At 44.3% G+C, this 23,490-nt stretch overlaps 1 protein-coding gene across 1 annotated transcript; it reads left to right on the forward strand.

Annotated features, from left to right (window-relative positions):
• Positions 1–2,688: 2,688 nt before the first annotated feature.
• LOC306741507 (transcriptional enhancer factor TEF-1-like) lies at positions 2,689–23,490 on the forward strand (the record flags this gene model as incomplete). The annotated part of the gene is made up of 11 exons (XM_079223805.1): positions 2,689–2,893; positions 7,981–8,045; positions 11,286–11,348; positions 14,090–14,221; positions 14,448–14,497; positions 15,060–15,121; positions 15,834–15,961; positions 17,512–17,685; positions 21,026–21,166; positions 21,734–21,886; positions 23,377–23,490. 11 exons carry the CDS (start codon positions 2,689–2,691, stop codon positions 23,488–23,490), a joined length of 1,287 nt encoding a protein of 428 aa, XP_079079931.1.

Here is a 23,490-nt window from a genome sequence, read left to right on the forward strand (position 1 = left end):
AGGTAACCAGCTTCTGCTTTAAGTTTTCACTACGCTTTGAACTTTTGAACTCACAAAGTGGGAATTGACTAACAGTTGGTGCGGTGGGCTCATTGAATGGGATGTCAGCTCGCTGGTTGATCGGCTGCCTTGTGGAGGATTTCCTTACCTGAATCACTTGCAAACATCCACACATGCAGGAGCAGCGCTCACACAATAGAGGGATTTATTTAAACATTTGCATGGTGTGGCTCAGGCGCTGCGGTGGTTGGCTCACAGCAAGAGGATTCTGGGTGTCCCTGTTGTTTTTCCTCCAGGTGGTCCAGACTCCTCCCCCAGTCCAAAGACCTTTTACGCTCATTTTCAGGTTCCCCTCTGGGGCCTTTTTATAGGGCTTTCACCACAAAAAGCATGTTTCGGTAACGATTCATTTTCTTCAATTAATCAAGCAGTCAGATAGATCTGAACTCCCTTTTTATTTAGAAAGTGCTTTAAAAAAATGCGCCCTCCTCGGACCCCCAAAGGTAAATGGAAGTTGTCTATTTAGCCCCGTTTTGGTGACACGTTCACCGCAACGGACACACTAATAGACAGCCGGAGTGGTGTGAAAAGATTTCTGTGGATTTTCCGATCATATATTTCCGCCATCATCATTGTTACTAAGGTGATCCGGTGTGTGTTATTCGGGAAGAAGGTAACTTCTTGGACACAGTTGCACAAACAAACGCCCAGAGGAAACACATCTTGCCGCTGGTGCTCAACCGCACGTCCCCGCTGGATGAATGGATCCTTGTTTGGGTGGTTAAGCGCTGGAGGGAGGAGTGGAGGCAAGGGTGGGTACACTGGAGAGGAAACGGAAATGAGGGGGAATAGAATAAAGCGTGAAGAGAGAACCAGAGGACAAACTCCAGTTAAAAAACTAACAGCAGATCTCGTTCACTACACACGGCTCGGAGTCTGAGCTAACGGATGTTCTTTTTTTGTGTGGCTTTTTTTGCCTCAGGTGTTTAAAAAACGGACAGGGTTCAAATGTGTCCAAAATGTTGCCTGCTGCTTTACAGGCTTCAGTTGCATGTGTGTGCACACTGTGAAGTATAATTGTGTTAAAATTAGCCAGACGCGCACACACACACACACACACACACACACACACACACACACACACACACACACACACACACACACACTGACATACACTTCACACTGCAGGCTTGTGCAGGCTGTGGCAAGGGACAGTGCATGGGAAGTGTGAACAGTAGAAGAACAGACAAAATGACATGTGTTCGCCCAAGGAGCTGGCACTGTAATTGCACGTGTGTGTGTGTGTGCATATGTCAGTGTGTAAGTGTGGTGTCTGCTACGCCAACCCTGCTGTTTACTGTGGGGGATTTTCGAAGAATTGTAGGCAGCTGGCAAGCCCCTTCAGTTTCTATTTTTTTTCTCTTCTTCCTAAATCTGCTCGTAGCTGAGTGGAGTAGTGGTCTCTGTCTGTCTGTCCATCCCTCATTCCCTCGCTCCACTTATGGGCATGTGGTTTTGATGTTGGGCGACCACAGCGGTTTAACAAAATAGGCAATTTTCTACATGAAAAGAAGCAATAATTTCCCTCGAGCAGCTGGGATGCAGGCCTACAATGTGTTGATCGGGACTTAAAGCTGCACGGGGAAAATATTTCCTTCGTAAAAAAGAAAAGAAAAGTCGACTTAATATCAGCGTGAATCACAGAGCGGGCTCCACAGAGGGAGGAGAATGGTCCATTTTCATTATGTTTGCCCTGTTTTCTGAGATTGAAACTCTGTGTTGTGTTTGATCACGACTGTTCAAACGTAAATAGAAAGTCCAAAGCATCTCATAAACAGCGGCAACATTAACCAACATTAGGTATGTTGCTCAGGGTTTCAGGATGTTTAAGGACATTGACAACTGACTCTTGCTATTATTTAGGATATACGTATATACCGAGCGGTATGCTGTATTTGTAGCTGTATGCTCATTCTAACTCGCAGGTTAAAGCGTCATAGACTCCCGTTTTGAATTTAAAAAAGGCATTGCAGGACTACCTTTGGTTTTGGTGCTTCCCACTGAAATTGTTTTTTGGGACACAAAATGTAGGAGCACCACTTCATCGGAATGCAACGCAACACGTGCGGATCTTCTTCCGTCTGAAAAGAAAAAAGTCTCAAAGTGAAATCGTGCTTTTTAGAAATGACATAAAATAATAAATTGTGCGGTCGTGCGGACTGATCAAATCGTGAGCATCAAACCCACCGTTATTAATAAAAAGAATGTCTGTCATCATATCAATCAGTCTTTTCGCCTTGACTATAACAGGGAGATTATCTCGCTGTCCGGAGAAAATATGCAATTCTTATAGCTAATGCTATACTTTCTCTTCTGTTTTATTTCTTCCTTTTAGGTTACCTGCCGTTTGGTGTCGTTTCGGACCATCTTGCTGAGTCGACCAGCCACTTTTATTATTATTATTGGTAGCTAGCATTTTGGATTACCGTTGGCAAAGCAGCGGCTAGCATTAGCATTCAGTTTCCAGGCGTCCTCAGCTGGCTGTCCCCACGGGGAGTTAATTATTTCCATTAGTGTGACCGTCGGCTTGAGTTTGCCATTAGCGGTTTTAATCCCGTCACCTACTCACCGGCAATCCATTAGCATTAGCGCTGAGTACGCGTCGGCGAGGCAACGCTAGCGGCCAGCATGGATCGCGGTAGCTGGAGTGGCAGCGAGAGTCCAGGGGACGACATGGAGAGACTGAGCGACTCAGGCGGGGATAAGACCATGGACGGGGACCCCGAGGGGGTCTGGAGCCCCGACATCGAGCAGAGCTTCCAGGAGGCCCTGGCCATCTACCCGCCCTGTGGAAGGAGGAAGATTATACTGTCAGATGAAGGGAAGATGTACGGTGAGTCAAGGGGGACGGGAAGACGGAAGATGTGAACGTGTTGCCAGAATATGGGGAGAAATGTCCGAGGCCGAGTAGGCCTCTTCAGACTTTCGGTTCAACCCAACCAAAAGCAAAAATATCCAATTTAAAACAGCAAATGTTTCACCATGGAACATTTGGTATCTTGACTTAAACAATTAATTTGTTGTTTTAGATGTATTATATTCGTTTGATATATACCCGCATATTTTTCTTACATAAGGAGGTAACTCAGAAATTGGAAGCTAAATTACATTGCACTTGTTTGTGTTATTTGTTTGTGTGTTTTATCCAGTCATGCGCAGCACAACAAGAGACTGTGGATCATTTATAACACAATAACACAAACTCACACAGTTGCGTCGTGACATAGAACGTGACATAGATCGTCACATCTCTGCGGCAGTGTTGTGAACACAGCCGCAGACTGGGCGAGCTGCTGAAACGTTTGTGTGTCGGACCGTGAGAATTACTGGTCGCCTGGTCTCGAGTGTCAGGGACAGAGGAAAGTAATGGTGAAAGTGTAAAGGAGAGGAAACTGTAGCTGTAGGTGCATCATGTGTGTGCGCGTGCACGTCTGAGAATGAGCGTGACGCTGAGAGAGAGAGTGTGTGTGTGTGTGTGTGTGTGTGTGTGTGTGTGTGTGAACTAATAGAGTGATGAACAGATGGTCCTCTGGCTGCCACCAGCTGCGCCTCCCTCCCTCTCTCTCTCTTTCACTCTGTTGTTTCCCTCTCTCCCTCCCTCTGTATGCAAAGTGCACTTTAGTGATTTCTTCATGACTCCACTAGAGTTTTAGGCTTCTGAGTATTAAATTAAATCCCAGATATTGGATGTCTTTTTCCCCCCCTGTGCACACTCGGAAAGCTTGCCTCTGGACTCTGACGGATTAAAACACACGCTTCATGGCCTAAAAGTATGCTGACACCTGAAGATTTGGAGCGTATGTGAACATCTCCCATTCGGCCACGCTACCGTGGCCGAATGGGAGATGTTCACATGCCGTCTGGCCGGGTTCACGGTCTGTGTTCCAGGTCCTCCCAAGGGTGTTCGGTTGGGTTGAGGTGCAGTCAGGTTCAACACCAACATATTTATATAAACATTACTTTTCATTTAGCTGATGGGAACAATAGGAAAAATCGTTATGTGGAATGTGAAAGGTGTCGATTGTATGGACAAACCCACAAGAATTACCACCCAACTTTGCCGTTCCTTCCAGCTTTACGTCACTTTTTAGAGTCTTCTTGCTCACACAATGCTGACAAAATGATACCAAAATATTTTTATGGATGTTAGTTTTTCAGCCACGACAAAGACTAAATTGTGGCTTACAGTTTATGAAGGCTTTCTTTTAAATCCTAGACGATTAAGAGTAGTGGGAGAACGAAGTTAACCACTAGCTTGTGAACATTTAATAGGACATTCAACCACTAAAAAGCCATGAATTCCCCTCATGCGCTGGTGGAGACCAAAACAGAGCTAAAGGGAAGGTGGACATTGGACAGCTCCAATGAAAGCTAATGTTGATCTGTTTCTGGATGTGTACATGTAAAAGGTATTGTTGCGTTTACAGTTAGTTTCACAGCCCCCAAGTGGCCGACCCCCCCAAACAAATCAATTAATAACGAACCTTTCCTTGTGCAAAGGGCTAAATTACTATGACAAACTTTCAATTGGTTATGAAACTGTCTCAGTTTAATACTGTTGCCTCTATATGACCTAGATGAGTAAACAGGCCCATCAGAAAGGCCAGAAAAGCCTGTCGGACCCCGCTGCAGTAAAATTAGAAGTTTTCTAAAGAGAGTCGAGGACCCAGAAATAGACACGTAATTCTCTTAAGATTTCTCTTAATTCAAACAAAGGGCACCAAATCAGGACATGCAGTCCAACAGTATAGACATAAACTCCATCTGAGCTCCTTTGTGCTATTGACTCGCCACCGATCAGTCGGTCCACTCTGTTCATGGCCTCAGTTGCATGTTCGGCGCTGTTTGTTTACCTTGTTGACTTTGGGTCCAAGTTGTTGCCACGTTTAACAATGTGGCCTAATTGAGTTGGACAGTGTCTGTTTTCTGAGGCAGAGCAGCGTTCGGCATATAAATCAGCATCTAGTTATGGCTCATTGTGCACGCAGCAGTAGACGGGCTCACATTTGCACCGTATCCATGCTTGATGTTTCATTTGACTTTCTAGAAAGGACCTTACAGATAAAAAAGAAAAAAGCACAATGTCTTTCTTCATGCACAATAAGACACTTGCTGAATGCACATAACCTTGAAGTTACTTTAGAAACGTTCAAAGTAAATTCAAAGAAAAAAAATAAAACATTGTGACTAATGGTGGTTTTGTGGTTTCTTTGAGAAAAACATTAATGGGGAAATGAGTGTCAGGTGAGTAATTCCTTCAGAAAATAAAGTGTCAATATCTGATGGGTAGGGACCCTCACTGGCTGCAGGGAAATGGACTGAAAAAGAAAAGAAGAAGGAAAATGTGCAGAAGTGCCGGGATGAACTTAGTGGGAGAGAAGCGTAGAGAGAGAGAGAGAGGAAAATGATAAATGGATGTGTATAAAAGGGAGAGAGGATGAAAAGGTGAATAATAGCGCTTTTATCCTTGGCTAAGGTACGGCAGAGGTACAGTGTAATGGCCAGTGCCTTTGTCCCCTACAGAAACATAGTATGGATCCACTGGATGGATATGAAAGTCATTTAATTGGTATTGAGCCCTCTCTGTCTCCAAAGCTGTGGATCAGACACATGTTCAAAACAGATGTATTACCAAGGCTCACGACACACTGTGAATGGTAATGGGTGACGGAGACCACAGATGTCTCCCAGACGTCGTCACTACAGCCCTATTGAGATGTTTGATCCAGTTTTCTCGTACTGTATCCAACGCGCCTTTCACGGAATTTTGTTTCTTCTTAAAATACATGAAGTTATTGCGTCTTAGGTGAACACCTGGTTTGGCAAGTTGTACCAAAGGTGCCAAATGTGTAATTTCAAGCATTTATATAGCAGTAAGCAACTATTTGCTAAGCAACGATAGAGTGGAGTAATGGCATCACTAGCTAACTTATCGCTCGGCACTGCTCTCGTACGGCGGTTACTGCCGATAACGCCGCCCCGACTCATGGCTTCACAAAGTGTAGCGCCTGTGGGAGCATGTGATGGTTGGAGCCGTTGCACTGGGAGAAGATGGCGTGCAGAGTGCAGTCCCGCCGCTGAGCACTGTATGATTGACAGGTGGTCTTTTAGACGTACACCACTGTACGAGATGGAAACCTGGGTGGCCACTTAAGAACACATGTGGTGGGATTACCTGGTGTTGGGGAAGCAGCTCTGGGCCAGAGTTTGGTCTGAAGTTCTTAATGAATAACTCTGCTAATTGAGCTCGGGGAGAGACAGTAAATGATTATTTATCTGAATCTGGGAATTTCCTCCTCATCTGTCACTGCTTCCGTTTTAAGATCAAGTCTGCTTGTTGTTGTTGTTGTGGTTGTTGTTGTTGTCTCTCTAATCTTAACTATAATGCCAAAATCACATAACTAACACGCAAATTCTGTAGGTTTTTTTGTTGATGGTATTTTCAATTGCGTCGTCTCGCTCAATATCTGCTCGCACGCAGAGCAGCTTCAGCCCAGAGATAGAAACGGAGGGGGGGGGGGGGGGGGGGGTTCTGTTCGTCACGGTCTGACTTTGGCCTTGAAGTCTTTCACTGGGCAAGTAGAGATAGACAGAGAGAGAGGGGGGGAGCGGGGGAGAGGGAGGGAGCAGAAGGGAAGCCCATTCACTACGAGAGGGACGGAGGGGGGGGGAGAAAGGGAGCAGCCAGAACGGATGGCTGGATGGACTGACCGTGTGTGTGTGTGTGTGTGTGTTCTGGAGAGTTTTTGAGAAAAACGGAGGGCGAGGGATGTGTGCCGCAGGGTTACTGAAGGATGATAATTCACCGTTAAGCCTCCTAGAAAGACCAGCTGGCCCCTCTGGAGTCAGATGTCAGCCTCAGCAGCCAGGGTGTGTGTGTGTGTGTGTGTGTGTGTGTGTGTGTGTGTGTGTGTGTGTGTGTTGGCACTCATGCATGTACATACACGTATGTGTGTGTGTGCGTGTGCGTGCCGTCATCAGTCGCAGCTTTTGACTTGCTAGAAGGAAAACACCTGCATGGGGGAAGCTGGAGATGTTATCAGTCTTAAGCTCCCTATCTCAGTGAGAATTGGATTGGTCAGAACACACACACACACAGGCACGCACGCACACCATCTGCTAGCTAGTTAGGGCTATTGTTGCGAGCCATTTGGGTTGTGTGTGTGTGTGTGTGTGTGTGTGTGTGTGTGGATGTGGATGGGGTTTGGCTTTGTGCTGATCTTGACCATCAGTTGGCCAGCTGGCCTGACTTTGGTTTTCCACTCCAGTCACGACAGAAAACACACCGGGAGACAAAACCAAACTAAGCTGTTGGGGGGAGCGCTCGTTAGCAAATTGAATAATTATGTAATTCCATAAAAAAGTATCTGGGTTTCGAGGGGTTGCAAGATACTCCCACATCTGAACACATGTGCGCACACACGGGGTCCTCCGCTCCTTTCCCTCTTTCTCGCTCTCTGTGTCTCCCCCTGTCCCTCACTAATCTATGCTCGCCAGGTCATGCTGAGTCTGCTACGCTCTCTATTGAATGGGTTGAATTATTCAGCATTGTAAGCGTGTGTGTTTGTGCGTGTGTGTGTACACGCACACGTAAGCATGGGTACAGCTGGCCCTCTGGTTCCTTTAATCAGGGGGACGGCTGCTCCGCATGAATACCTGTATTGTTGGGTCATGTGTATTCAGGGCAGTGGTTTTGTGTGTGTGTGTGTGTGTGTGTGTGTGTGTGTGTGTCTGTGAGGGCTCACACGTGAAACCTGCACGTCACCAGGGGTCGCCGGGTCAAGCAAAATCAGGCACCGGTGTTCGCTGGGTTCACGCGACTTGTGCTCGTGCCTGAGAACCAAAGATGGCTACAAATGGCGTTTTGAAATGCGTGTGAATATCTCACCAGTGTGTCCTGTGTCTCCTCCTCCCCTTCAGGTCGGAATGAGCTGATAGCCAGATACATCAAGCTCCGAACAGGCAAGACGCGGACGAGGAAACAGGTAATGATGAAATCCAATCACGCCGTCTGCGGCATGTATCACAGCATATCACATTATACACGCGGGCTAATGAGGGGGCGGCGCTCCACGGAGAGGTTGACAAGGACGGCTGAAACGGCTGAACGGTCGCTGTCAGCGGTCAGTTTTTTTTGGCGGGGAATGGACCATTTAAAGCTGCGCTTCGCCCGATTTTATGTGTTCGTTTTCTACATTAGTCTTTACCAGTTCCATCTCGTTGCCGTGATGCATCACTGCCTGGTGCATCTTTATGTCGGGAACTCAATTGGTCGCTGGGGGTCGCCTCGACAGTTCCGATGATACCTGTTCTCATATTAGGAAAAAACAACAACATGTTGAATGTCCCCATCTCAAGTACAAATTAGCGCTTTTCAGCTGTTACTTCTCATGTTGATTTTTATTTGTATTTTTTGATGACACTGCAATCCAGTGCTCACTAAAGCTTTTACTCGGGAGAGACACCGGCGGCGCGGTCGGCCAAAGATGACGCCCGGAGCTGCAAGTGCACGTCATTTGTGTCAGAGGGTCATCGGCGAAACGCCAAGAGGGTATACGAACAAAACGCTCTGTGAAGAAGCAGGAAGTCTAAAACCAATCCTCGCTCATCTCATATATTTATCTCTGCAACGTAACCAAAAGCCGTCAAACAAATGAGATTTCCCTCATTGTAGTGAGTTAGAAGAGTAAAGTAACAGGAAAAAGTGTACTTAACCCTCTGGAGTCAAGGGTCATTTTCTCGATTTTACATAATTTCATAAATTCACCTTTTTAAAGTCACTTGCATATGATAGATACCCATGTGTTTTACATCTAAAATTGCAGAACAATCTCAGCTCTCTATATAATGAGGCACCATTGACATAAAACATAAGTGTAAAGTGATAATATGGCCCTAAAGCTGAAAAAGTGACACTTGATTTTTGAAATTTTTCAAAATATGGACAAACTATTTTGGTGCTAGAAATTGTTTTACCAAAGGTGTTAGGTTCACAAAAGCATATAAATAAAAGGGAAGATACAGGGAAATAAAGGTCTAAAAACAAATGTATTATTATATGGTGGAGATGTGCTCTGTGGCTGGCGTTGTGGCCGGCTGGTGGTGGTGATCGGTTTGCAGGGAGAGACGGACTGGGAGTCTGCATGTTGTCCACTGGACCCTAGCTGCTGTGACTCCTTTCTGTAAAATAAATTCACTAGTCAGTATATAGTGACAATATTTGATTTGCACCGTTCAGTCTAGACACGTAAAACGACATCTGAAGTGTTAACGTTGCTAAGCTAAGCTAACGTCAACAAACTAAGTTAGTTACAGTCTTACAAACACATAATGGAGAGCCAACACTAGTATTCGTACTATGTTCACTGAAAAAAAGTTAATGATGATAGGGACAAAAGTTGATTATGCATCGTTCAGTCTTAGCCATGCAAGACAACATCCAACACTGCAGGAGCTATCTCATCGTTAGCCTCCTCCCGCTAGCTTCCTGTTAGCAGCAGCGCTAGCTGGCTACAGGTCACGTTACTAACATAAATATGCTATTGCAAAGTTCAGTAAATATACTTACCCATCCCAAATGGATCCCTTTTATTGGCGTTGTCCTCTTTATCGAATCATCAGGGCGCTAAATCTCCGCCATCCACTCCAACATAGCTTTGCTCAGGTGAACTCTTAGCTGGGCCTCTTCTCTCCTGACTCCCAGTGAAGGTCTGGATGCGTCATCCGACACGTTTAGATGCTCAGATCTCACTGTAAATCTCGTAGGAACCCCGCGGGAAGAAGGCAGCGGAAGCGGAAATTCAACTGAATTTTTTTTTTTGCAGAATTATCGCAATAAAATGAATATTTTCAAAACATCAGTATCGTAAAGCGCGGATCCGTGCTCGCTGACTCCTAAGGGTTAAGTACATATACTGAGGTACTTTCCATGACTGGACACACACACATATACCGTATATATTATACATGTATATATATATATATATATATATATATATATATATATATATATATATATATATATATATATACAGGGCTCTCAAGTGTCACGCATTGAGCGTGACTGTCACGCATTTCGGTCTTAAGTCACGCCCTCCCGCCACACATCGTATTTCTCACACTGAAAAAAAACTCTAGGCTATTTAATGTGCCGCAGCGCACAAACATGACCTGGTTGCGCTGCCCTCACCATGGAGGAATCAAGCACGTCTCCCCGAATCCCCTGTAGTTCTGCCGTGAGGTGCCACTCATCAGCCAATCAAAAAAAAGAAATGGGCTACACGAATAGCCAATCAGAAAAACGTATCTGTTGTATCTGGGTGAAATGTAATCCAGCAACCAATGAAAACAAAGCTAATAATAATATGGGGAGGAAGGGGGCTGGTTTTGGGGCATACGGCATGGGCGGTTGCGCGGTCGGGGGGGGGGGGGGGGAGAGGATATGTCACTCTCACCTGTCTTAAAAACGTGAGAGCCCTGTATATATATATACATATATCCCTCTATATTCTAAGATATTCTTCGATGCAATTAGAAGTCAAACCCTTGTTTAAGTACAATAAAAAGAAAATACAGGTCTGGCGTGTCACGATAACAGTTTGGTTTCTCAGTTGAAGATCCTTTCGTATATTGGCGCAGCGTCTACCACCATGTCGGCACAGGAGAGGACGCGTTACGTTGCCGCCCGCGACATTTTCCAGACTCTGTGTAATCAAGTGAAACTGATACACACAGAAGGTCATACAGAAATATAAGAAGGCTTTTGTGCTTTTTAATGCTGTTTTTGTTGTTGTTGTTCATGGAGGGCTGTTCACCCACTGACATGTACACGTCTGTGTCTTGGCGGAGCACAAAGCGGCGCCCCCTGTGTGTCGTGTAACGTACTGTCTTAGTTCTTTGGCCCTGTTTTCCCAGGTGTCTTTCTGCTCTCTCAAAAGATGTGCATAGATGGGTCTATTCACTGTTGTCAGGGGAGGTGTGTGTGTGTGTGTGTGTGTGTGTGTGTGTGTGTGTGTGTGTGTGTGTGTGCCCTCCCAGTGTGGCAGTAGTCCTTTCATAACCATGGCAACTCACTGTTTGGTCCATCCTCCTCTCTTTTCTCCCCTCCAACCCCCCTTCCTTTCTTTTACCCTCTCTTCTCCTCTCTTCTCCTCTCTTCTCCTCTCCTCTCCTCTCCTCTCCTCTCCCCTTTCCCCCTCTCCATTTCTTTCCTCTCCTCTCCTCAGGTATCCAGTCACATCCAGGTTTTAGCCAGAAGAAAATCCAGGGAGTTTCAATCTAAACTAAAGGTAAGGGTTAGGGTTTGGTGGTTCTTTATTGTGAAAAAAATCCTCTTATTCACAGGAAGTGACATTTTTAAAAATATATATTTTTTTAATCCCACTTTCTTTTGAATGAATGCACCGCTCTGGTTAAACAGAAAGAGAAAAGCACCACCTCCAGAAAGTGAATCTGCTTTAACAGTATTTAACGCCGTGAAAACCTCAAACGTTACCGTTTAAAATACAGACTTTCACCGTGAATAGTTTTAAATGTTGAGCTCTCCTGAGGCCTAGAGAGGCACTATCGGACTAGTTTTGCAAACCCAACACAATGATGCATCAAAGCCGTCTGAATGCGTTGTGTGTAACTGGATGGATGGCTGCCACAGTGACGCCAGTATCCTAGGTATCTAATTAAGCCTGTTAAGGTTGTCTCCTCCTCTTCTTCTTGTCTTTCTCTTACATCCACACATTCATTCATCCGTTCCTCTCCTCTTCACCCCCCTCCTTACACTCCCTCCGCCCTCCTTTCAGTCTATTAATCTCCTGCCCTCCACGGTCTCCTCCTCCTCCCCTCTCTCTCCATCTCTTCCTTTTTTATTCTTCTTCCACCGCTGTTGGTTGTAATTAACTTCATGTAAAGCAACAAAGGAGCGCTTGTTTTCCGAGAAGAGCAGTCGGAACTCCGAATGGGGACGCGGCGAGGGCTGAATTGATGTTTGCCGTCATAAAGTAAATGACGGCTGGTTGATTAAACGTGATGGGAGAGGTTATTTGAAGAGATATGGATCAAACATTTCAGCGGTATTGGTGATGCCGTTTTCTTTAAAATGGTATTGGAAAACGACATTGGGAAGAGTGAATCAGCATGAAAATGTATAATTGTACTCTATATTTAAAGCTATATCATTATGTAGGCAGCCAATTGATATTTCCACTATAAAAGAAATTGTTTGGATTCTTTCCTCAATTGATTTCAATTCGCCACAAGCACAGGATGTCAGAATAGAAGCAGTCCAAAAGCCAAGAGGCTTCACATTGAAAAGACCGAAACCAAGAAATATTTGACCTTTTTTTGGTTAAAAGATGGGTTTGGTGACATTCTTTATGTTTCATGTTGGCAGCAAATCCAATGAAAAGCCAATGTATCGCTCTTCTTCTTCTTCTTCTTCTTCTTCTTCTTCTTCTTCTTCTTCTTCTTCTTCTTCTTCTTCTTCTTCTTCTTCATCTTCTTCTTCTTCGTCTCACTGTTGCTCCTTCATTACCATGAATACATACACACACACACACACACACAGACACGCATACACACATACCACGATCGCCGCCCTGCTGCCCCAAACACTCCAGAGAACCACATGTGTATTGATTTGCATCTGAAAATAGTACCGGAACAAATGTGCTATTTACTCCTGCTTGAGTAACATAAAAAAATGTACTGAGATTTTTAATTACATTTTTTAAACAACACTTTATATTCTCTTTTAAGAAATTACTTACACGATTAAGAATAAATATATACTGGTTATCAATAGATTGTCTTGGCACTATTCATCGTCAAAATAAATCTCCCATGTTGTTTGGACATGATGTAAGAGCCCCCCCCCCCCCCCCCCCCCCCCCCCACTGCTCTTGGATTCCCCATTAAAACCAGAACACATGGGCTGGCGGTTTCAAAGAAATGAGTTCAGGTCAAGGATGTTATCAAACCCATATGGCTCCTTGTATTTAATATGAAAATCCAGCATGATTCCCATCTCGGTGCCTCCTGTAACGTTATTACTTCCCCTAGGAGAAGAGATTTCTCTCAGTGCCAATTAACTTGAGTGAAGCTGCCAATTAGTGATCCTGCAGCTATTCCAGCGCCTCTAATTCCATTTCAATCGTCTGTTTTTCTGCTCCGAGGACTCTTCGTCGCTTCCAGTTCAGACGCTACAAGCGTGGCTCGCGTGTTTTGACCGACTGTAAAATCTTCTGTGTGGAGCCGTTGTGTTTCGCTGGCCCCGAGGCCTCCAACCCCCCCGACTGGTGTGAAACGCGTTTAGCTCGGCTCACCACTGTTGTTGCTATGACTTCCTCCCGGGGCCACAAACCAGAGCGCCACACCCAAATACACACACACACGCACACGCACACGCAGAGGAGGAGAAGGTGTGTACTTGGCTCATGAAAAGGCTAAATACTAGACGATGGTGGACAGATGGAAGGACTTGAACCCTGCTCCGCACTAATGGGCTCCGATTGTCGAGAACGAGCCGCCAACAGCTTCGAAGCCGCATCGCTACCTGTTTTTAATTCCTCAGAAGCCCTCTGCGATAGCTATTTAATTGACTATAAACCCGGTTTTAGCTCCTAGGTTCTATTGGAATAGAAGAGACTAAAAGAGAATAAAAGAGTCCAATGTCACATGTCCAACAGCACAACAAATGAGCGCTCCACATCGGGCCGTTTGCTCAAATTGCTGCGTGTTGATTTTGCTTAACCAGAAAGTAGCAGGAAGCGCCAATCTGATCCCGACCCGGCCAGATAATGACAACCATCGGGATGTTTTTTTCTCCCTTCTCTCTCTCTCCATTCAAGGCCTTTGGTTTTCTCTGTGATTTTAAATTTCATTACTCCAGAAAATGTGACCTAATTTGGTGCGCTGATATTAGTTTTCACTATGGGTTTGGGTTGTGTAGGGGCCAGGATCATGTTCATGGGGATGATAATGATGATGAAGGTCATAATGTTTGTGTGTGTGTGTTTGGGTCTTGTTGCCGTGGCAGGACCAGAACGCCAAGGAGAAGGCCCTGCAGAGCATCTCCTCTATGTCCTCGGCCCAGATCGTCTCGGCCACCGCCATACACAGCAAGCTGCTGCCCGGAATAGTACGGAGCAGCTTTCCCAGCAACGCACAGGTAACACACACACACACACACACACACACACACACACACACACACACACACACACACACACACACACACACACACACACAAACACTGCATGTATTCTCTCCAAATGGACCACGGGAAACACTAGGACATGAATAATAATGCACCTATTTTTTTGTGCAATTTGTTGGCTACATTTGCTCAGTTTGAAGTCACACATCAATGTGTGTGTTTTTTGTTCTTGTTTTAGCTGTGGCAGGGAATGATTCCTGGAGGACAGTCCAGCTCCGCCACAGAAGAGTAAGTCACAGTCATATCTAACTTAAATATAATATAAATGTAAAAGTAAAACAATATTTATTTATTTTCGATATATTTTAATGTTAGATTTGAAACATCTATGGTTTTTCTAGTTTGTAGTAGAAACCATTGTTGTGATTTTCACCGATTGACATAATCGATGCCTGGAATCTGCCTCATCCTGCCAAAATTACTGAAGGATAATTTTTTCCCCATATCACCATATGCAGAGTTTCAAATTAAGAGTGTAAAAACCTCCCTTGCTACCATTCCCCATATCTGACATTGGTGTCTGTTCACTACTACATTGTGCTTAAAGTTCAAACCCTCTTCGCCTCAGTGCCAGCTGCTGTTACATGACCATGTGATGATGATGATCTTGATGGTGATAATGGTTGTAAATGCTTTGTACTGAACTCCATAGACTTTCTTGACCTTCGTGCTCCTGCTTCCTGTTCATAAAGGGAGAAGATGATTCTCTCTCCCTGGAGAACGTAGTGACCCTACTGTGCCTCCTTCTTTTCTTTTCTTTAACACTCTCCTATACGTCTGTGTCTCTCAGCATCAAGCCGTTCTCTCAGCAGGCCTACGTGGTGCAGACAGTGGGGACCAACACCATCTCAGGTGAGCGGGAACGCGGGCGCAATTATCTCGTTTCTGCCAAGCGAACAGGCGGTCCTCTTCTCTCGCTGCCATTTGGGCCCACTGGCTCTCTACAGGGTGTCTTTTTTTTAAAGACTTGTGTGGACACCCGGGTGTCCCAGGGATTCTTCTTGTGAAGATGTCACCGGAGGACTTTCTATCTCTTGTAATGAAGAACATTGCTTTATTTCTTACAGTTTCTACTCTGAAACCATTTTAAGAGTTGGGCCGAGGATATATATATATACTATATATACCGAGGATATATATACTATACAAAATGCATTTTCATTTATTTGGTTAATTACCATTTCAAGAGAAAGACAGTCTTCATCATTTTGACTGCTTGCGGCTAAAAGCCACTTAGCATGCTAAAAGCTGTTTAGCGATTGGGACAAACCCGACACCCGGTGTGTGGGAGCTCCTAGTGACTCTGGAGATGTTGTAACCAGAATGTACTTTCTGGTTGGTGTTAGCGGTCAGTTCCAAAAGCACGAGTCTGACTTACAAGAGGCGTAAATGGAGTTTGGAGTCTCCCGTGGCGGCACACATGTGCAAAGAGCTACGCTGGCATTGCTGCTAAATAACATGACCGTATGATGTTGTAGTGACACTGTGTGTGTGTGTGTGTGTGTGTGTGTGTGTGTGTGTGTGTGTGTGTGTGTGTGTGTGTGCGTGTGTGTGTGTTGTCTAGCCTACGAGGCTCCCACTGCAGCCCAAACGCACAGGGAGCCGGCGTGGCAGGGTCGCTCCATCGGCACCACCAAACTACGACTGGTGGAGTTTTCATCTTTCCTGGAGACACAGAGGGACCAGGAGGCAGTGAGTCTGACACACACACACACACACACACACACACACACACACACACACACACACACACACACACACACACACCGAGAGAGAGCAGCAGTCTACAATAAGCACTCCCTATTGTCCCATAAACAGAGATGACAGATAACCCCGCAGCAGCGTGCGGCGTTAAAGCCCTTTGTGTGTATCCTGGTATGAATAACCTTTGTAAAGCTCTATCTCTCGCGTCGGCTCAGCCTATCCGTCATCCTGCCACACTCTGGACTCGCTGTCATTTTTCCACCCCGGGCTCACGGACAGCCGGCATTCATCTTGTCGCAATTGTTTGGACAGTTAAAAACCTCGAACCGCTCCACGCTGACTCTGAAATGGACCGTGTTGTCAGAGGGGTCGGCGCGTTTCCCCGCATCATTCACCACACACGCTATGACGCCGGTGCAGTAAAATGTATAATTTGGCTGGAATGGCAGGCCAAGGCAAAGGCGACGACAGAAACACATTCAGTAACACATTATGACTATTGGGGTTTTATTTGACCCAGTGCATCGTTAATGATGTATGTCATAATTCAAAATGCAATTCATCTTCATCTCAATTCACATCTTACAATTTAAAAAGTGCTGTCTTTCAGATGGGGACTTCGACATGAGCATAATGAATCAATCAGCCTTGAACATTGTTGTAGTTTTGACCTCAGTTGTCATCAGTTCCGAGAACAACTTTACATACATTGCCTTCCCGAGGCCTTAAAAGAATGCGTTAAACGACACTATAAATCATTTTGGATGTTTTTTTATTAATACCTTTTTGCTGACATCCGTGTCTGCTAGTGAACCGCTTTCGTCTTCTCCGCCTCTGCTGGTCCGTCGCTACATTTTATTATTAGGAACTCACAGGCAGGAATCTATGCTAGGAGAACAAACTCACTCAATACTGCCCTAGTGGTCAGAAACGTCACGGGGCTGCTTTAATTTCGGAGATGTGGGGACACAACAATGTTACATCACAACCTCTGTTTCTTCCCCTGTGAGATTCTGTTCCAAAAGAGCCAACAATTATATTAGTTTTCAGGTCGTTCTTTTATTGTCTGTTCGGATTCAATTGCTCTCACACAAAATGCATTCAATGGCCACATTTTTCAAAAATCCATCAACTCTATCAATGTTCATACTGTAAATCTTTACAACTTCAAGCAATAACTCAACTTCTTTCAAAAGTGTTAAATACACATTGAAAAACAGAATAAGGGCAAATTCCGTGCTTTTTCTGCAGCAACCCGACTGAAATGTGAAATATTCCTATTCTAAAATGAAATACGGATTTAAAGAAAACCTGTGAGAGTTTCTGCCAGTGTTATGGTCGAGCGAGCTCAATTATTATATTTGTTTGGCCAAAGGTACGAAGGTTTTTAAATAAAGTGGCTTCAGTATTGATCAGTCCTTGTTAGTAATAAAAATACTTGTCAGATGGCCAAAACTCATAATTGAATGCTTTGTTGTAAATAAAAAAGATGGATTTTCCTTTAATCTGTTTATCCATCCGTCTTTCTTCCCCCGCAGTACAACAAGCATGTGTTCGTGAACATCAGCCAGAGCAGCCTGAGCTACAGCGACCCGATGCTGGAGTGTGTGGACATCAGGCAGATCTATGACAAGTTCCCCGAGAAGAAGGGCGGCCTCAAGGAGCTGTTCGCCAAGGGCCCGCAGAACGCTTTCTACCTGATCAAGTTCTGGGTGAGCAGACAAACACTGAGCTACTTCCTGTTGACGTGACGGCCTTTTCTTTTCTTTTTTTCAAGGTTTCAAGGATCATTTATTGTCATTATGAGGAGGAAATTCAGTCTGAGCCTGTTTGTAACACAACAAACACATGAGGAACACAAAAACAGTAGAACATTCACATTGTGCATTTTTGTATTATTTTTTATTTGCATCAGAAGGAATGTAATCGGGCCGATCGTCTCAAAGTCTGCTGCACTTAACCAACGCTCCCTTTTCAGATGTGGATGAGGTTGTTCTGTCCTACGCCGTTAGTGATGAACACCAGAGACAAAAGAAACCAGCGAATAAAAACTAAAATGTAGCAATGTACATTTCATTTTGTTTCCTCTTTAAATATCAGCCTCACATGCATCTGAAACAATTTAGCCCGCAGTTTTTTATTTTCTTATTTTAAACGTTTTTTCTCAACCCTACTTTTCCTGTATTTTTCCACCAAGTGCCATGTCTTTGTCTCTACTTACAGGTGTGTGTGTGTGTGTGTGTGTGTGTGTGTGTGTGTGTGTGTGTGTGTGTGTGTGTGTGTGTGTGTGTGTGTGTGCGTGTGTCCCACCTGGGATATGGAGGGTGGTGGGTTGATGAAAGCACAGTCGCTTTGTTTGAACACCTGCTCACCTTCTGACTCACAGGTTGCTCTCTCTCCACCTGTGTTTCTGTGTGTGTGTGTGTGTGTGTGTGTGTGTGTTCGTTCATTCTCTCTTTACTGTTCTTTCTCGTAGCTGCAGTACACCAAAGGACTTTCAAGAATCCCGGCAACAGAACACATTTCGCAATTTCCTCTCCCAGCAGAGTAATGCTGACAGTCGAGTGATTTATTTTTTGTGACAAACTCAAACTAAGCGGATGGTCTCAAAAGAGCCTCCGACTAATTTCAGAGCAGGCCCTCAAGTGGGGGACGTGTGACAAAGCACATTTTCATCATGATCCTCCAGATTGGTCTGGGACTTGAATCCCAGAGACAGTGTATTTTTTTTTTTTACGCCTGTCAAACTTTCCGACTGACACGTTTTAAAACCAGAGCCCTGCTCATGAATTGGAAGTCGGCGGCCACATTCCTGACATATATGTGGGGCGAAAGGACGCATGGCCTGGGCAAAAACAACCACAACAAAAGGTTGCCATCCTCAGCAGTTAGAGTTCTTTGGAGGACACGGTAGTAAAGAGAGCGCTCTTGTATTGCAGTGTAGCACGAGTTCTTTTATATCTGTGAAAACTGATTTTAATACTCAATATGTTCTTTATGTTTAGAGTCCACGGAGAAATTAAAACTCACCCGGAGGAAAACATAAATGTGTTTACTCCGATTTAGAACAGGTGGAGTGGTGCACTTGCGCCTCCTGTGGCTGAAATGAGCGGTACACCTTTTCCCCTCCTGTTTCACAGATGAAACAACTCTATCATGAGAAAAACATTTTTCTTCTTCTTTTTTATTTACTCCTGTTCTTACATCATGAACACAGGAGAGATACACTTTGGGATTTTCTTTCTCACCTCCAGTGGCTTCTTGAGGAATGTTTTTAGGATGTTCATTTTAAGAATGTTAATCGTGGCTGTGTTTACTTCCCCAAATCTATTAAAAAGCACACAGGGCATTCTACACAGTGGACAGCCTATCAATAATAATAATGATAATAATATAAAAAATACATTTTATTTGTACTATTGTATTTGTGCCATTTACATGGTAAAAACAGAAACAATAAAGGCAATAACAATAGAAACAAGGCAGAGAGATGACATCATAACAGTAAGAAACAAAACATACGCAATGAGCATTACAGGTAAAAAGCAGATTTAAATTAGTTGTAAGTGCAGATTAGAAAGTGGGGAGTGATGGAGAAGATCTGAGGTTGGTGGGGAGTGTCGCTGCAGGAGGTCAGAAAGGTCGTAGGGTCGAGGGAGGTGAAGGGCTTCGTACGTGATGAGGTGAGCTGGATTCTTTGCTGTTTGGGAGCCAGTGGAGGTTTTGTAGGACGGCTATTGTGACGGCTTTTCCTTTTTTCTGTCACTCGTAACCCCGGGGTGGGGCTGAGCGGAGAGGTTGAGTATCAAAGTGCTGGACGGGATGTAGCTGTGAGGGTTACAGCAGCCGGGGGGATCGTGCAGGGGAGGACAGAACCAGTGAAGTGGGCTCAGTATACAATGCATGTAGAGGAGGTGAGATGGGCTCGTAGCATGACAACAAACAAGAGAGAGAGAGAGTAGTGTGTGTGTGTGTGTGTGTGTGTGTGTGTGTGTGTGTGTGTGTGTGTGTGTGTGTGTGTGGCAGGCATGTAGAGAGGCTTCTGTATGAATTTAATTAAAAAGCTCTCTGATCTACCACAATGGAGCATGTTTCTGATAATCTGCCGCTTTAATAGAGCACAGTGTGTGTGTGTGTGTGTGTGTGTGTGTGTGTGTGTGTGTGTGTGTGTGTGTGTGTGTGTGTGTGTGTGTGTGTGTGTGGTGCATTCTCCCTGAAAAACACAGTGCTCCTTGGAGAACTCATTACAAACAGTACGAACCCTCTTCCTCTTCTCATCCTGTAATCCAGGTGCAGCGTGTTCAGCGCCGCTCTGATTAAAAGAAGAAAAACAAATGATATTGTTTCATATATTGTTGTATCTTCCAGTATTTATATATATATATATATATATATATATATATATATATATTTTTTTTTTTTTAGAAAGTAGGATTAGGGTCTGGCTATCTGCAAAAGCTCCGTTAAGCATTAACAAAAGCTACGGGAGGTTTGAGCAAACTGTGTTTCGTTTTCCGCTTTTTTGTTCGCCAGAAGTTGAACCCTCTATGAGGTCAGACCGTGTATTGTGAATTTTTGACTCATAAAAAATCCTTTTAATTTAATTTGGTGTATAGAGGAGAGATCCTCCGCAGAGAAAACAAACCAGTAAACTTCCAGATGGCAACATCCTCCAGGATCAGTAACCCCGTTTCTTGTAATCCACGGACCTTTCTTTTGGAAAGGTTCCGACATTTCCCCGTGGAAAATAATCCCAATGACAGCTGTCCTTTCTCCTCCTTTGGGGTTTGGCAGAAATCTCACAGGATGATGTCAAGACTGCATGCGGATCTGGTCTCTGAGCGTTCAGACCCGGTCCGCTTCAGGCCAGTGCTCTCTTGGTGTGCGAGCGGCCGAGCTGCCAGCAGAGGGCGCCGTCGGCTCACCTCTGTGGCACAAAGTGGACCGTTCTTCTTCTCATGTTTGCTCTTTGTGTTTTCTGGCCAGTGGAGATGTCTTGTACCCCAATTAATGCCATAGGTGGTAATGTTTGGGTTTTTGTTTTTTTGCCAGGCCGACCTGAGTTACAACGTGCAGGACGACCCGGCGGCCTTCTACGGGGTCAGCAGCCAATACGAGAGCTCGGAGAACATGACCATCACCTGCTCCACCAAGGTCTGCTCCTTCGGCAAGCAGGTGGTCGAGAAGGTGGAGGTGAGGAGGGTTTGCTTCTATTCTGCTACGGTGTAGCCACCAGGATCATACAGTCTGCTGCGAGGCACTCTTACACATATTGTTTTATTATATTTAGTTATTACTATTGTTGTATTGAGGGGATTAACCTGAAGCCAATTCATCACAGCTTTAAGATTTGCTCTTCTGAACTGGCTCACGGAGAGCCGTTGGCTTTAACAGTTATTTGGTGAAATGAAACCTGTATACATTGTGGTGGAAGAAAAAAATAGGAAACACTCAAAGTCAAACCTGAACAACAAATATATATGTGAAAAAAAAAGACTTGTGGGTCATAATGAATGTACATTTTGGCATTCCGATCTCTCGGGGAGCAGATGCTTGAAATCAGGTGCACAGAGTTTAAAGAGTTTAGAAAAGACACTGCAGCCTACACATCCCATGATGCCGCAGGCTTTCTGTTCTAAATTTGCAAACAAATTTCATATGACTTATGAAGTCGAGTTACTTTGTGAGCCACAGAAACCGTAACACAACCTCCCTCTCCCCCTCTCTCTCTCTCTCTCTCTCTCTCTCTCTTTCTCTCAGACGGAGTACGCAAGGTTTGAAAACGGGCGCTTCGTCTACAGGATCAGTCGCTCTCCGATGTGTGAATACATGATCAACTTCATCCACAAGCTCAAGCACCTGCCGGAGAAATACATGATGAACAGCGTGCTGGAGAACTTCACTATACTGCTGGTGAGGCCACCAGTCATCTCTCTGTGTGTGTGTGTGTGTGTGTGTGTGTGTGTGTGTGTGTGTGTGTGTGTGTGTGTGTGTGTGTGTGCTCTGGAGGCCCAGAGAGGCATCTCTCAACTTAGTTCTTTCATTTGTGTAAAAAGCTGATTATTATTATTTCTTTGTCCAATCCCAATCTCCACCCTTAAGCACGCACAGTCCTTGAGGGTTTATTTCTGTCCCATTGTCACATCGTGGAGTGCTTGAGTCTCTCAGACATTTTGAGCCCTTTATGATCCCTTTCCGTAAATCAGCATTAGATGGCGACTTTGCCTAAGGGAATTACCCACAGTTCATAGCAATGTGACTTTAAACACGCAGTTACCATGGAAGAATGGAGACGTGAAAAAAAGGAGGTAAACAAAGAGGCATGTGATAAAATACATTTACACTACAACATTACGGATTAAAGATGGAACATAAAAACACATGAAATCAGAAGAATGCAAGCAGAAATTATATTTATAATATTTATTTACATTCATCAAACATTTAGTTTTGACAAAACGAGTAAATAGATAATTTAAAATTACTTCTCATCTCGTGAGGAAGACGTTTAAATCAGTGAATAAAAAGTATTAAATAAATACACAATTGTACACAATATTTTTGTATGTATTCACGTGATATGTTGCAGCAAAGTGCTGTCCCATTCATATTTACACCATATTTACATGTACGCCTCTCACACTCAACCACTTAGCAGCTGACGTCAGTAAGTCCCTGAGGGTTCAGGGTTTGAGGGTTTATGGTGGACATTGGGATTGGGCCTCAGTGTTTGTTGTTGTAATACTCATGTTGGCCACAAAAGGCTGAAGTGCACCAACCGAAGGTCTCAATAGGGCTGAAAGCCTTCATGCTTTCTTCCAGGGAGTTTAAATTCTTCCACGCACTCTCAACCAGAGACCCTGATCCTTTTGTGACCGAAAGGCCGTCTTTTGATTCTTAAAAACATTCCAACAAAGAGAACCACCTTCCCAAATAAAGGAGAGAAAAAATACCACAGAACAAAAGAAAAAGGCAAAAAGACTGCTGGTACGCTTTGTTTATTTTAACGACTATGTTTTTTATTTATTTGACATTTTTAGCACATTTAGATACATTTTAAAAAAAAGTAGATGATTAGGGTACTTTTAAGGGTTTTCAAAATGGTATTAAACTATTCAGCTGTACCTCCCCAGCCCACCAGACTATTTAAACGTCTTTAAATGACTGTGGAGTTTTCTTTTGAATATAAATGTGTTGTAATTGGTGCTGATCTGGTGGCCTATTGTGTCTGAAATGAGTTTGACAACAACAAACAAAAACTTTTATTCTCACTTCTGTAGTATCTAGATACATTTTCAACACCTAACTCTTTTTAATCATTTCTTTCCCCTCTGTCTGTCTGTGTGTGTGTGTGTGTGTGTGTGTGTGTGTGTGTGTGTGTGTGTGTGTGTGTGTGTGTGTAGGTTGTCAGCAACAGAGACACTCAGGAGACCTTGCTTTGTATGGCGTGTGTGTTTGAGGTGTCCAACAACGAGCACGGAGCTCAGCACCACATCTATCGACTCGTCAAGGAATAA

Source organism: Taurulus bubalis, assembly GCF_910589615.1.
Source record: "Taurulus bubalis genome assembly, chromosome: 9".
Classification (NCBI taxonomy): Eukaryota; Metazoa; Chordata; class Actinopteri; order Perciformes; family Cottidae; genus Taurulus; species Taurulus bubalis.